Genomic DNA, 15,064 nt, shown 5'->3' on the forward strand with positions numbered 1-15,064 from the left:
CTTTTGGATCTCCTGCTGTCATCTTCACAAGTAGAGCATAGCACTACCAGACTCCGCCCGGACAGGACACATGGGACATGCAGCCCTTGTGAACAGCCCATGGACTTATGCAGCATTGCCTGGCTCTGCACACCAGGTCCTAGAGCAGGGGTGGGCAAACTTTTTGACTCGAGGGCCACAATGGGTTCTTAAACTGGACCGGAGGGCCGGAACAAAAGCATGGATGGAGTGTTTGTGTGAACTAATATAAACTCAAAGTAAACATCATTACATAAAAGGGTACGGTCTTTTTTTTCAATAGTTTTATTCATTTCTAACGGGCCGTAGTTTGCCCACGGCTGTCCGAGAGCATAGTTCACTGGTCCTCACCTTCATCCGCACTAGCTGCTTCTGCAGTCAGTACGATGCTCCCGACTCCCTTAAGCTGAAGTTGTTTCTCTTTTTGATCATATACCCATTGCCCAGAGCTGCTTTCCCCAGCCATCCCGCCATCCCATCATCTCTACTCCTCCACTGACAACCCAGGGTTCTCCCTTTTCAACTCTTCCCCTGTACTCCTTCCTGGGTGGAAGCCAGACTCCATTTGTGGGGAGCCATGTATATTTGGAAAGCTTGGGAAATTTAGACAGCTAATCTGGGACCTGATTTGGTTGCAATACTGTTTTGGAAAGATGTCCGTTCTTATTCAGCTTGATTTGTTTTCTGTCTCATAACAACAGCTTCTTCTTCCTCATCAGCCAAGTGCCCATGTAATGCAGTCGGTCTTCAGGATTGGGACTACAAATTATACCCAAAATGGTCAGGATGGTGCCCTGGTTTCAGCTTAGCCTTCAATAACCAGATCCTGGCTCACAGCGCAGGCAAACATGTTCCTCCCAACTCATTTCCTCACCTGCTTGGTGAAGCAGGTTCAGGTTTACAAGGGGTGGAGGAAGGAATTATCTCTAATAGGTCGGTTTTGCTGGCTGTCCAAAGTATTACTTCTTTACCTTAAAAAACTATCCAGGTGTAGTGACTGAGAAGGCGTGTCAGAGTCCAGAATTAAAGCAGCCAAATGCTCTTTATACTAGTACAGGAAGTAACAATAAGTATCAAGCAGTGTTATCACTGAATCCTCAAAACAGCCTGTGAGGGAGGGTGACAGTCCCATTTCAGAGATGAGTTCAGGGTGATTAAATAATGTGGAGAAAAGTAAGAACAGCGGAAATTACCAGTGACTTTCAGAACTGTTTATTTTTTAAGGACGCAAAAACACCAATAGCAAAAGAGCAAAAGCAGATAGTATACTTGTTCAAATTAGCTATGTCAGCAGATTGTTCACTTTTATTTGTAGTTCCCAATTGTTTTTTTTAAAAGGTTTTTCAAATTTGCATATAGGTCATCTAAGACCGATAATAACTTGATCTAGCCCTAGCTGGTTTGGCTCAGTGGATAGAGTGTCGGCCTTTGGACTGAAGGGTCCCAGGTTCCATTCCGGTAAAGGGTAAATGTCCGAGTTGTGGGCTTGGTCCCCAGGAGGGGGCATGCAAGAGGCAACCAATCAATTATTCTCTCTCATCATTGATGTTTCTATCTCTCTCTCCCTCTCTGAAAATAAATTTAAAAAAAAATAACTTGATCTAGGTTAGGGACATGGAAAGGAGTACTGTTGACTAAGTATTATTCACTAAGACAGATCTTTTTTGGGTAGATGGGCCATCTCAAAAAAGGCTCATATAATGCTCTTCCCCCAGCCCCAACTCCATTCCCTCCACCAGATCAGTAAAGAGCCAATTTTCCAAAACAAATGAAAGAAAAATAATTCCAACCCCTTAGCAAAGTGAGCTTCACATAGGGAATAAGGAAGACCCACAAGGAAAGGCAGCCCCACTCCTCTCCTACTAGAGCAAACACCTTCGCCTATGGTGCAGGAAATGCCTGCTACACCATTGGAGCAAGCTGGCTTTCAGGGAGAAAGAACTGCATTACAAGAAAATTTTTAGGACTGCGTAGAACCTGCTATCTCTTCTAATATGTGGAAAGCAGTGAGACAATCTTTCTGAATTAAATTGCTGAATTATTGTAATCCTTGGGCACAACCATGGAAAAGAGGCAAAGACTGCTGTTTCTTTTGATGGTGAGAAAGGGAGCCAGTCCCTTCTGAATGCCCCATGAGGTGACACTCTAGGGATACCATCCAGCCCAATTCTCCATCTGCACACTACTTGAGGCTATATAATACCTTCATCTTTGGGCAAAAGTTAGATGGAATTTCCTTAAACTTCTTCACAGATCAATTAAAATGCTTCTAGAGGATTGTTCCAAAGTGTTAATTATGTCCCCAAAGGAAACCCAAACACACATTCTTTGAGTACTTTGTACTTTTCATCTTCCTAGAGAAAATTAGATTGCACTGTCGGTTTTTTCCCCGAAGAGGAGGAGAGATGGGAGACCTCTTCACAGGGTGCAATATAATAAGCAAACAGAAGACAAAAGTGAGAGATCTTTTTCTTGTTGTTTGGTTGCTTGGTTTGGGGAGAGGAGGTGGTGTGGAGGTTACTGTTGTGACATGTTGCCTCAAAATATAAACAACACAACAGGAACAGCTGCTTTTCCTGTTTTCCAAGATAAAGAGACAGCAGTGCCGGGAAAACCTGACCCAGAGTTGCCTGCGTGATGGTGCAAACATCTCCTCCAGGCTATTCTACGAGTAACAGGTATTCCTTCAGAGAAGCTGGCAGGGGAAGGCCCTTCACTGCATCTGGCAGATACTGGAGTCCCAGGCTACGGCGCACAGCATAGCGAGAGAGTGTTTTTAGAGTTCCTGGGGCTGAGCACAGAACAGTCAGTTTTTCACATAGCTGCTGGTCTCTGGCCACTTCTCGTGGCATGGTGCCATTTTTCCTTAATTCAAAGTGTCCAACAGCCCTGTGGAGGAGCTCAAAGCAAGAGTCCTCTTTCTCAGTTCCAAGTCCCCTGACTAGCAGAGCCACCAGCCGGGAGATAGGTGTCTGGCCTTTTAGGTTGATGACTCTGACCTCTGCACCATAATCAAGAAGGATGCTGACGCTCTCAAGATTTCCCTTCATGGCAGCCCAGCTGAGTGGGGTATCATTGTTGTAATCCAGGGCATTGACAGAGGCCCCACTCTCTAGGAGGGCCCGCACACATTCAGCATTGTTCTTAAAGGCTGCCCAGTGAAGGGGGGTGTCTCGGTTGCCATCCAGTGCATTGGGGTTTGCACCATACTCCAACAGGACCTCCACGCAAGCCTCATCCTTCTCGGCTGCATAGTGGAGGGCTGTCCGGTTGTAACCATCCAGGGCATTCACCTGAAGAGAGGGAGGAACTATATTACAGTAGATGGAGTACTGAGACGATAGGTGGGCAAAGAAGCATGCATGTTTATCCACTACCTTGGCTTGTAATGTTCTGAACAAGAGAGTCAACAAGCAATTCCCAGGAGGGCCTTAGTGATCAAGGTAGAGATATCACAGGAGCTTAGGAGCAAATAGGAAAAGAACTGTCCCCAAGCAACACTATTATGTGCACTTCCTGGCTGGCCTGCTTTCTTTAGGTGCTTGCTGCTGTTATCATTTATTATGCACTTGAATCTCTACCGCAGAATAAGGGCTAAAGAAAGAGAAGATATGCCCTGGCTAGTATGGTTCAGTGGTTAGAGGCAACTACTCAATCTCTCACTCTCCCTCTGCCCCTCCTTTCCCCTATATGCAATAAAGAAAAATGGAAACATTTAAACTGAGCTCAACCTTGTATTTAGATAAAAACTCTCTTTTTCTCCCCCAAGATATTTTCATTTTCATCACTGACATTAATCACTGGCTTTTCTTTCAGGGTCACTCACAAAAGTGTTATGGAGCCCTGGCCAATTTGGCTCAGTGGATAGAACATCAGCCCATGGACTAAAGGGTCTGGGTTCAGTTCCAGTCAAGGGCACGTACCTTGATTGCAGGCTTGATCCCTGGCCCCAGTTGGGGTGCGTGTAGGAGGCAACCAATCGATGTGTCTCTCTCTCATCAATGTTTCCCTTTCTGTGTCCCTCCCCCTCCCTTCCACTCTCTCTAAGAATCAATGGGAAAATATCCTGCGGTGAGAATTGACAAAAAAAAACGTTATGGAAAATATAATGACAGTAGAGAACAACACAGCTGTGTGGAGATCAGATGCTGGGGCTGCCCTTTAAGCTTACTGATTAGTGTTTGGAGCCTGCACACCAGCTTCATGGCATGTCTGATTCAAATTAGTACCTCAGCATATGCACGTTAAGATAGCTCACCAAGAGTCAAAACTGCTTATATAATTATTTAACAAGCAGTTAGCAATTATTACATGCCAGTGTTCTAAATACTTTACAGCCTTATAAGGAAGATACCATTATTATCCCCATTTTACAGGTGGGGAAACTAAGGTAAAGAAAGGTTAAGTACCTTGTTCAAGATCACACAGCAGGAAGAAGTAACAGCTAGAATTCAAATCCATGAAGTGCTGCTCCAGAGTCTATTCTTTTAATCACTCAGTATACTATGCTGCTTCTTGCTAATGCCAACATAAATTAATCTATGGTTTTTACAGAAGCAAGATATACTAAAACAAAATAATTGGTAGGCAGAAATAGCACAAGTAACCCAATATTGAGGAAGGGATTGCTGAATGATATGTATCTCCCAGTGACAGTGGTATTAAGAGTACACGTCAGGAATGTCAAGGGGAGAAAAAAAAGGAGACCTATGTAATACTCTTTGTAATACTTTAAGCAATAATAAAAAAAAAAAAGATAAAAACAAATAGAGAAAGAAAAAAAAGAGTGCACATCTGGTAACAACAGGTCTCACGTGATTTAGATTAAATCAGAGTCAAGGGACCTCTGCACTTACAGCTCTTGGACAGTCAATAGGCAGCAAAAGGATTAAATGGTAGTATAAACAACTCCAGAAGGAAGGCTGGGAGAGAAAGGGGAGATAAGACTCCTTCTTTCTGGGCAACTTTAAAAAGAAAGTCAAAGGAATGAAATCCTTAGGATGATTTCATATATTTGCCATTGCATTTTGCTTTCATACTAGTTATGCCAATATTACCAGGAGCTAGAAGGTGGGAAGTGATGGGAGAAGAGAGAAATTTTAAGAAAATGTGAAGCTCCAGTTTTAGTAAATCATTAATGTGACAGTGTTAAGAATATTACCTCAGCTCCCTTTTCCAGGAGTAACTCCACACAGTCGGCATCGGACACCATGCAGGCACAGTGCAAAGGCTTCAGCGTGCCATGGGTGCAGTTCACATCTGCTCCCTACGGCAGAGGGAAACTTCAGTCAGTGTGCTCGGCTCTGGCTCATCGAGCAGGACAGATCTCAGAACTGAGTCCAGGGGGAAGAGGGTTCTAACTCAACTGTAAACAGACTAGTGGTCCCAGTTTCTATTCCTATTAATTAAATAATATTGTTAATATACAAAGCAAACAAAAACACTGATGATAAATAAAAGGGACTGTCAATTCCTTAAATCAAGTTATTTTCTCCACAAGAGAGCCTGCCAGGTCATTTGGACATCACTGAGGACATAAGCTGATATGTAAAAGCGGTGGGAACCTCATCAGCAGGCAGGAAAGCTGGAAAAGCTTTCTATGAGCACTAAGCTCTGAAAAAGTCAGGAAGTCAGACTAAAGCCAGCAGAACGAGCACGCTCCTTTTGCCATTCAACAGATGACATCACTAGTAGTAAGCTCACCTTAACTTTATCTTTTTGTTTACAAACATTTTCAAAGTAGCCTCTTAGTGTCAGCATTCTCTGCCATCTAGCCCTGCTGGTACTTTCTTCCCCCCAAATCTGACCAAGGAGATAGAGCTACTATAGTCAGACCAAAGTCACTGAATGACTCAGCAGCAGAGCTAGAATTAGAACGTGACAAAATTTCTACTGCGGACCTTCGGATATCACTTTTGCTGAGAACAAGCTAATACCGTATGACTTTTTCTTCTCACTGCTGTGCCACATGACTCTGAAGCAGCTACAGAGCTCTAGGCTGTAAGTAAGGATTCTAAAGTTGTTAAAAAGAATGTACAGAAGTAACCATCTGGACACATTTTCTAGTGATCGAAAAATGACGCTGTAGCCCTAGCTGGTTTGTCTCAGTGGATAGAGTGTTGGCCTGTGAACTAAAGGGTCCCAGGTTCCATTCCCATCAAGGGCACATGCCCAGGTTGCAGGCTTGATCCCAGTAGGGGGCGTGCAGGAGGCAGCCGATCAATGATTCTCTCTCATCATGATGTTTCTGTCTCTCTCTCCCTCTCCTTTCCTTTCTGAAATCAATAAAAATGTATTTTAAAAAAATTACACTGTAACTTCTTTTCAACAGGAATAATATGCAGAAAAAAGTATCAGAGACCTTCTAGGATACACTAGTCATGAATTATTGAACAGTAGTGGTTAAATATCAGATATTAAGGTGTTTTCTTAAGTCAAGAATTACCATGTGTTTTAGGGGTTGATACTATTCTTTACAGAACTAGAAGTGGTAGCTGTTGTTAGAAGGCAGGTGATATCTCTCCATGTAATCATAAAACACAAAGATTTGAAAACCACTTCTGCTTTGCTGGCCTCCTTCCTCCCTCAGTACATGTGTAGAAGACTTTGAGCTTGCTGGATCCAATAGACACCATATCCAGACAGGGATTTCACAAAGAACATGAGACCAGGGTAATCTAGAACCTATTTTCTGAAGGAAAATATCAGATGCTCAAAGTGAACAGGAGAGGGGAAGAGAAGCAAAAAAATAGGGAAAATATATTTCAATGGTCAAATTAATACATTTAAAAATACTGTAAAATTGCTTTGTGATCTTGAGCTGAGTCAAAGCTACAAATCTGTAATCTATTAGGATTTCCCAGGAACTTTCACCTCCCCAAGGACTCTGTGTCAATGACAGCACACTCACCCCTCTGATGAGGTCCTCTACATTATCATGTGGGAAGGAGCGAATGGCAGCAATTGTTCGGATTAAGCGCTCTGAGAGAGAGTATTTGCTCTGAATGCTCTGCATAATATACCACATACTGGAACTCATCAAGGCTCAGGGTATGTTCACATGCTCCAAACTGCCTGAAACAAAGAAGTTTTAGGCATACACAATATCACTGAGCTACCTGTCCTTAGGGGTAGGAGTCCTCTGAGGCCTTCCTAATACCAAACGCAGATTTCTAAGAGATCAATGATTAGTTAATATAATTTTCTCTTAATCTAAAGAAAAAAATTAATAATAATTGCTTAGGGAGCTGGGTAAACCTGGACACAAATGACCTGACCATTAGAACCTCAGTTCCATCCTCTGACCTAACCTAGCACAATATTTCCCCAAGAACCCCATGGAGTTCTGTGTGATTTGAAACAAGTGTACACAAGGAAGGGAATTTTTTTAAAGGCTGAAGATGCCACAAAACATTATTTTCCTCCTCTGAATTTTGTGGTCTTTATTATTAGCACCACCGTTAGGTTATTTGATATATTTGGCTTTGAAGTATATTTATAGTCATATGTTTTCTCCAACTAAATTGTAATTAGCCCAGCCCCTGATTACTTTCACTTCAGATCCAGAGAAAACACCAGGGGTTTTAATTGAGAATTGACCTATGAACCAGGAGGTCATGGGTTCGATTCCCCGTCAGGGCACATGCCCAGGTTGCTGGTTTGATCTCCAGTTGGGGGCATACAGGAGGCAGCTGATCAATGATTCTCTATCATCATTGATGTTTCTATCTCTCTCTCTTCCTCTCCCTTCCTCTTTAAAATCAATAAAAATATTTAAAAAAGAAAAGAAATTGTAATCAATTGGAAGGCAAGGTCTTTGTCTTCCACTTTTTTTGCCCATGTAAGGCTATCCACAGAGACTTGCAAAAAGTAGGTATTTAATAAATATTGGTTGATTGATTGACCAAAGGGCATGGAAGTGATTGTTACCTGTGAGAAGAGAGGGAAAAGACTTTGGAACAACTACAGTTTGTTAATGACAAAGTATCTGTGAAAAAGTTTAAAATGTTTTTAACAGAAAAAATGGGAAATATTTGAGGTAATATTCTAAAATAAGAAACGCAAAAGTACAACAACTCTAGAGTCAATTATATTAAATTAGAAAATAATTCAAAGTTTGCACAAATGACACATGCAGTTATAGGGAAAGAAGCAGATTTGAGTGCAAAATGAATTAAAAATGTTAATAACTGGCCATTTGTGACAACTGAGAAACAGATTTGGGCAAATATATATTGAAACCACATGACAGAGAGTTCTAGGATGGAAGAAGAAAATAATGTAATATACTTAAATTCAACTATGATCAAAGTTTTGGCTGTATATATCAAGCATATATCAAAAATTATAGAGAAAATATAGTATGCAGTATCAGCCCGCTATGTGCAACTATTTAGAATCCATATTATTAAACTATAAGTTCCTTGGGAGTAAATATAGTCTTATTTTCAATAGTGCCTGGCACATGATAGGTTCTCAATAAATATTTGTTGAAACCAATGTAAAGCTTATTACTTTGGGTCTTAAAAAATTCAAGACCTATAGTTAAACAACATTATGCATATGATGATTACTAAGGGAAAAATCCTAAAATTATTTTGGTCATTCCATACTATATAATTTTTGCTCTATCCCCTCATACATTATGTAACATACTACAAACTCTAATAGTTTCTATTTTGCTAATCACTAGCCACTTCTGTTTAAATACATACAGTATTAATTAACAGAATGCAAGTTAAAATTATTTAATTCGTAGGTACCAATGATTCAAATTGGGAATTCCTCTCCCCTATGTTATTATGAATATGCTCACACACTTGTTTATATGTCTCTCTGAAATTTTCTAGATAGTTTAGAATGAGCATAATCTGTCCAACAGCCGCTAAACTCCTCAGAGACAAGGGTCAGTATCTTATATTTCTTTGTTGCAAGGAAAAGGCAGAGTTGCATTTGAATCAGAGCTTCCAAGAATTAGCACAGAAGACAGAGCATCTGAAGTGGAAGGCTTACCAGCGGTTCTCAACCTGTGGGTCGCGATCCCTTTGGGGGTCGAACGACCCTTTCACAGGGGTCGCCTAGGACCACCGGAAAACACATATATAATTACATATTGTTTTTCTGATTAATCACTATGCTTTAATTATGTTCAATTTATAATAATGAAATTGGGGGTCACCAACTACATGAGGAACTGTATTAAAGGGTCGCGGCATTAAGAAGGTTGAGAACCACTGGCTTAGACCGAGTGGTTCTGTTAACCGATTCTGGGCCACGATCATCTTAAGATGCTAAATAAGCCCTGCAATCATTCTGGGGGTGCTCATGGAACTCCTAACTCAGCATATGACCAGGGGTTCTCTGCTGCTGCCTCCAAGTTCCTGGTGAAGAGTGAAACTCCGGGGCACACTGACAACATTCACTGTCAGGAAATCTAAACTCGACCTATCTCCAGTCTGCAGCCATGCACGGTCTGACCCCCAAGTGACCCCTTTCCTCTCCTGGAGCTGAAAGCCCTCTTTCCCCCATTTACTTGCACTTCAGATCCAGAGAAAACACCAAGGGGGTTTTATTGAGAAACTAGAAGCAACGTCGGAGGCGACACTTAATAGCTCTGGTGCTTCCGCGGGGAGGGGAGACCCTCGGCCCAGCCAGAGGGGACCCCAACTCCACCGCACCTGCTGGGGGAGGGCTCGCGGCAGCGTTGTCCCTCCGAGACCAGGGGGCGGAGGGTAAGGGTATGAAATGCGAGGACGTGAGGTGTCACTTTCCGCATGTCTTCCCCCTAAATTGCAGCAATCCCGGCAGGTCTCCCGGAGTCGGTACTTTGAGGGGGTCGCATAAACTGAGCCGCGGGAGCCCCAGGGGCAGATCAACCCCTTCCCTGGTCTCCAGAGGCCGGGACGAGATCTCAGGCTCGAGGGCTCGCGGACCCCGAGCGGACAGCGGAGGGAGCGTTACCGGGCTTGGTGCCCGGGTTAGGGAACCTGGATGCAAGCATTCCCGCAGCGAGGGCCGCACTCACCGAACCGTGGGGTAGATGTGGGTCGTGAGAGCGGCTGTCAAGGTGTGACCCGGAAGCAGAAGTTGTCACCAGCGGGCTCCTCTGTTTACAGGACTTAAAGAGCGACTAGGTGGCGCCTGCGCACCGACCAGTGTCCGTAGGAGGGCCGCGCCTGCGCAGACTCGTGAAGCTGCCGGTCGGTCCTTCCCAGGCTAATGAACCGGTCGCTCTCTCTGCCGCCCCGGAGGCTTTGCGCGCAGGCGCAATGTGGCGCTTTCGGCCGCAGCCGCGGGGCCCGGGTCCGCCGCGGTGGGGACAAGCTCATTCGCGGGCTGTGGGACCCACTCTGTGGGGCCGCACTTGCCTAGACCTGGCCTGCAGTGGGTCCCTCCATGCCCCCCGCTGCCTCCCACTGCTCCATCTGAGATCAGTCCTGAGCACCTCGTTCCCAGATTATTCCCAAAGTCGCCACACTAGTTCAGTTGTCTAGGAGACGGACCAGTTAGTAAGAAGTGTCTTTGGCAAATAAAGAGACTTCCAGAATTATTCATAACTTTGGAACGCATTCATGCTCCTCGGAACCCTCCTGAATATCGTCAGCCCTCACTCGGAAGGAGCAAAGGTAAACAACCACCTAAGGAGTGCAGTAGCCCAAATGCTGAGGCCTGAAAAAGGGGTACATGCTAACAATAACCGGTCCCACCAAGAGAGATGCAGGTGCCTGCGATGTACTTTCCATATAAAGCATACACACGTCGAAGCCAGTAGCACATAGTATAGTGATGCGCACAAAGAGTGAAGCAGCCGACACAGGCTAAGTGCTGCGGTCCACTGGCAGCCTTTCTAACCAAGCGTGCCCCAGCACCCACTTTCCAAAGCTTGCTCTTAGCAACAGTATTTAAAAGTAAAGCGGGGCGCTGCCATCCATGTACAACAGTGAGGGGGTGGTGAACTGGAAAAGCTCACGCCCAGCCTGAGTGTGCCTCCTCTGAATTCCAAACGCAAAGGATTTTTCCATGCAGGAATGTCCCCCATCTCCCGCCACTCCACTGTGGTGAGATTGTCTAATATTTCCAAAGAAGCTGAAATCCCAGATTTTTAAAAAGTGAATTCTCCCAAATTGCAAATGTTGGCAACTTTTCTTTTAAAAAAAAATTATATGTATATATATATTGATTTCAGAGAGGAAGGAAGAGGGAAAGGTAGAAACATCAATGATGAGAGAGAATCATTGATTGGCTGCCTCCTGCAGCCCCCTACTCGGGATAGAGCCGGCAACCCGCACATGTGCCCTTGGCCAGAATCAAACCTGGGACCCTTCAGTCTGCAGGCCCACGCTCTATCCACTGAGCCAAACTGGCTAGGGCTGCAACTTTTCTTCCTTCCTTCCTTCCTTCCTTCCTTCCTTCCTTCCTTCCTTCCTTCCTTCCTTTCTTTTTTTAATAATTGTTTTTAAAAGCAGGCAACATTCAGCCTGCAAACCACCAATTCCAGACTGAGGATTAAAGGCAGTTTTGGTCATTGACAGCTCTGTGGGGGCAGTCCTCTGATTGGGAGCGAGTCTGGAGACTTGATTTGAAGTAGCAGCTACATATTAAGTCTATTGTTTTTAATGCATAGGTTTACTTGGGAAAGTTTGAATGAGACTTTTCGGAAGCTAGACTTTCTCACCCCTACCCACCAAACTGCTCTAAGGCCTTTGGATCAAATCACTGACCTGGAAATGGTTTGACTCTATGTCCATTGCTTCTAAACTAGAGAACTATATTAGGGCCCTAAAGAACATTAGACCTCTAAACACAGGATCATGCTGATCCAAAATAGAGGAGTTATCTGAGAAACTTAGTCTTTCCTGACCACCAGCAGGGACAATCATAAGGAAAATCAAACCACCTGCATGTCCTGTCTGGACCTAACCTCATTTCAGTCAGTACCTCTCAAATTCCCATTTTTGTGTCCAGAACTGTGTGACTCACATTAATACCCCAGTGATATATTCTCCCCTGAACCCTTTAGATCAGTGGTTCTCAACCTTCCTAATGCCACGACCCTTTAATACAATTCCTCATGTTGTGGTGACCCCCAATTTTATTGTTACAAATTGAACATAATTAAAGCATAGTGATTAATCACAAAAACAATATGTAATTATATATGTGTTTTTCCGATGGTCTAAGGCGACCCCTGTGAAAGGGTCGTTCAACCCCCAATGGGATCGCGACCCACAGGTTGAGAACCGCTGCTTTAGATCCTCGTTGGCTGGGGGAATTAATGAGATGAGAGGCAGAGATGTAATAAATACTGTGGGCCCAGGCCTGCTAAGTCTTCCTCTCTCCAGATCAAGGTGATGCTTTGATTGGCACCACCCATACCTTTCTCAAAGTGGAGCACAGCTTCACACAACTGACCTATTGAGGTTGACTGCCTCTCTGGCCTTCATTTTGTTAAGTCCAGCTCTAGTGGGTCTACTGCTCCGTCTCAGAGAATCCTCCACAAAAGAAGGAGGCCTGCCTGTACACAACAGAAATGCTAGAGCCAAAAGGACCCAGCAAAAGAAAGTAGCTCTTGTTCAATGTCATGTGCCAACCAGGATGATAGAAAGAAAAAGCATAATATAGAATACCTAGATTTTTGCCCTGGCTCTGAGATTGGTAGTTATTTCATTCCATTTTGGGGAATATGGGGGTGAGGGGGTATATCAGTATTCTCATTTGTAAAGTGAGAGCACAGGCTGAAGTATCCCTCTATTTCTATATCCCTCTATTTCTATAAATTCTGAATCTACCTAATTCCTAAGCAAAAATTTCTGCTTCCAAATTTTTTATTCCCTAGTCCAAATAAGAACAGCTTTATGGCTGTTGTAATACTAATACTGTATATTAATGGGACCTGTGAAGGCTTCATTGTAAGATGGCCAAGTCTACATAGTTTCTGTTATATTTTTGCTTCTCCTGGCTCCTCATTTCTAAAACAGGGTAAAGACATTGGTGATTTCCAGCTCCAATTTTTAATGTCATATAAAAGATAAAATGTTTAAGCATACAAAAAACTAAAAAGAATAGTATGGTGAACTCATTATATCCATCACCTATGTTTAACACATTAACAGGTTGCTAAATATTTTAATCTAATTTTTTCTCTGTTGTTTTTTCCAGCTTTAAGGTTTTGAAATGAACTCCTCAAACAATATCTGCAGTTCTCACAGGTTTGATTAATTTTTTTTTATGAGGTTCTATTTGACATCGCATAACTTTTATACAAACCTAAGCTATCTCATGTTTATTTATTCATCTCTTCCTTGAAAAAAGATGACATTTTCCCTGTGTTGTGTCATCTCTCAAAATTTCTTGGATGATAAATGCTAGAGTATATAAATTCTGGAAAACTCCAAGCATGTTATAAATATAAGAATGATTAGTCTCCCAGAGAGTGATAAAATAGGCTACCTATACAGATTATTTTACAGTGTTTGAGGATCCACTGCACAACCAAAAGAGAGTTCAGATCCATTCATTCATCCATTCATCAAACATTTACTGTGCACCTACTTTGTTCAAAGGTCTGTGCTCAGCAGGCAGGGAAGATGAAGATGGAAAGATAATTCCCTTTCTATTAAGGTCTGGGAGAGAGAGTTGCAAATGGATAACTGCCATTAAAGATGATTATTTCAATGAAGTTTTTATGTACAAAGTCAATGTTGAAGAACAGTTCTACTTCATGGTGAGATCAAGATAGTGTAGAGAGGGAGGGTCTGTGAAGATGTTGCTTGGGGAGAAATTTGCTTGTGCTGTTGAGTCCCCACTCCCCTCATACACAGAGGAAGAGACAGTACTTGTGCTGTACCCTCTCCTCAAGTATAAAGAGGGGCTTCTGTGGGACTAGAGAGCTTGGAAATCGTTCCCTATAGCTGTAAAACACAAGAACTGCACTGACTCTTACCTACAAACTTGAAGAAGGCAATAGCCATAAAGCAGAGGTGGCTGCATTGGGATCCACTAATACTCCCAGATTTGATCAGGATGATGAATGAGTAAATGTTTCCCTGGACCAGATGTGGGTCACATAGAAGGCAGTCAGCATGGGTTTGCCTTTGGTCTATTCAAAAGGGCTGTCTGGAGATGTGGAGGGACCCAGGGACCAGAAGTTAGAGATGAACACAGAAATCCTAGAACCTATAGAGGTTGTCACAAGCAACCATCTGTGTCTATCTAGGACAAAAGGACTCAAGTGAGAGTTCTCTGATGATGGTAATCTCCAGAGAACCTTTAATAGCACTCTACAAGAAAGTCAACTTGAACCGTCTGCCAGACCCAGGTAGTACAGACCCATCCTATCAAAACAGATCTGCCCTATCCCCTCAGCTGTCCAGCCTCCTCCCACTTTTACACAGCAGATCAGATAGCAGTTAGCTAATGGGGGTGGAGGTAAACTGGGGAGAAAGCTGGAGGCTGGCAGCCACTAGCCACAGAAGGCTTTGTGCAGGGGAGGGGGAGAAGGAAAAGTCTTAGACTAGTACCTTAGAATGAACACTGAAGTATTTGGTTACCATCTTGGACTGGAAACATTCTATTATCTAAATTAAGACTCTTTTTTTTTAGTTAAAGCAACTGTCAATTATAGAACAATGAACTAAAAAGTCAGGGAATCTGCTCAATTTTCCATTCAGGGGCATTGGAAAATTATCACCTCCCAATAACTATTTTTAAAATATAGTAAAAGCCAAAAAGTAAAATTATATTTTGATTATATCCCATGGATCTTGCATTTAACATTCCAACTTCATCTTTATATATTTCAGTTTATTTCTGTTCTTCATATTTTGATTATAAGTAATTCCATAAGTTGTTTTTTTAATGTATTGTATCTCTATAAGACTTTTTGCATTATTTTTTCTTCTCTCCCCGGCTAATTCCAGGTCTGCTCTTAAGAAGTGTTCATTAGATGGTGTTGATTGACAGAACAACTAGTGTTCCTATTTTCAGACTTTGGCATAAACTTAAACTAGAAATTTGATAATGATGTTTTGCTTGTAATTATTGCTGC

The 15,064-nt window shown here is 42.8% G+C and overlaps 1 protein-coding gene across 6 annotated transcripts; it reads right to left on the reverse strand.

Annotated features, from left to right (window-relative positions):
• Window positions 1–1,214: 1,214 nt before the first annotated feature.
• ASB8 (ankyrin repeat and SOCS box containing 8) lies at window positions 1,215–10,194 on the reverse strand. 6 transcript variants are annotated; one of them, XM_059682694.1, is made up of 4 exons: window positions 10,043–10,194; window positions 6,929–7,088; window positions 5,180–5,284; window positions 1,215–3,311 (listed from the first exon to the last, which is right to left on the reverse strand). In XM_059682694.1, the coding sequence occupies exons 2-4, from the start codon at window positions 7,055–7,057 to the stop codon at window positions 2,679–2,681; spliced, it is 867 nt and encodes a 288-aa protein (XP_059538677.1). In that variant the 5' UTR covers window positions 7,058–7,088; window positions 10,043–10,194; the 3' UTR covers window positions 1,215–2,678. The 6 variants fall into 6 exon arrangements, with proteins under 6 accessions (XP_059538677.1, XP_059538676.1, XP_059538678.1 ...); XM_059682693.1 differs by having other exon boundaries at window positions 6,929–7,092; window positions 10,043–10,191; XM_059682695.1 differs by lacking the exon at window positions 10,043–10,194 and adding an exon at window positions 9,031–9,089 and having other exon boundaries at window positions 6,929–7,092.
• Between the last annotated feature and the right edge of the window lie 4,870 nt (window positions 10,195–15,064).

The sequence above is a fragment of the Myotis daubentonii genome, chromosome 2, assembly GCF_963259705.1.
Source record: "Myotis daubentonii chromosome 2, mMyoDau2.1, whole genome shotgun sequence".
Classification (NCBI taxonomy): domain Eukaryota; kingdom Metazoa; phylum Chordata; class Mammalia; order Chiroptera; family Vespertilionidae; genus Myotis; species Myotis daubentonii.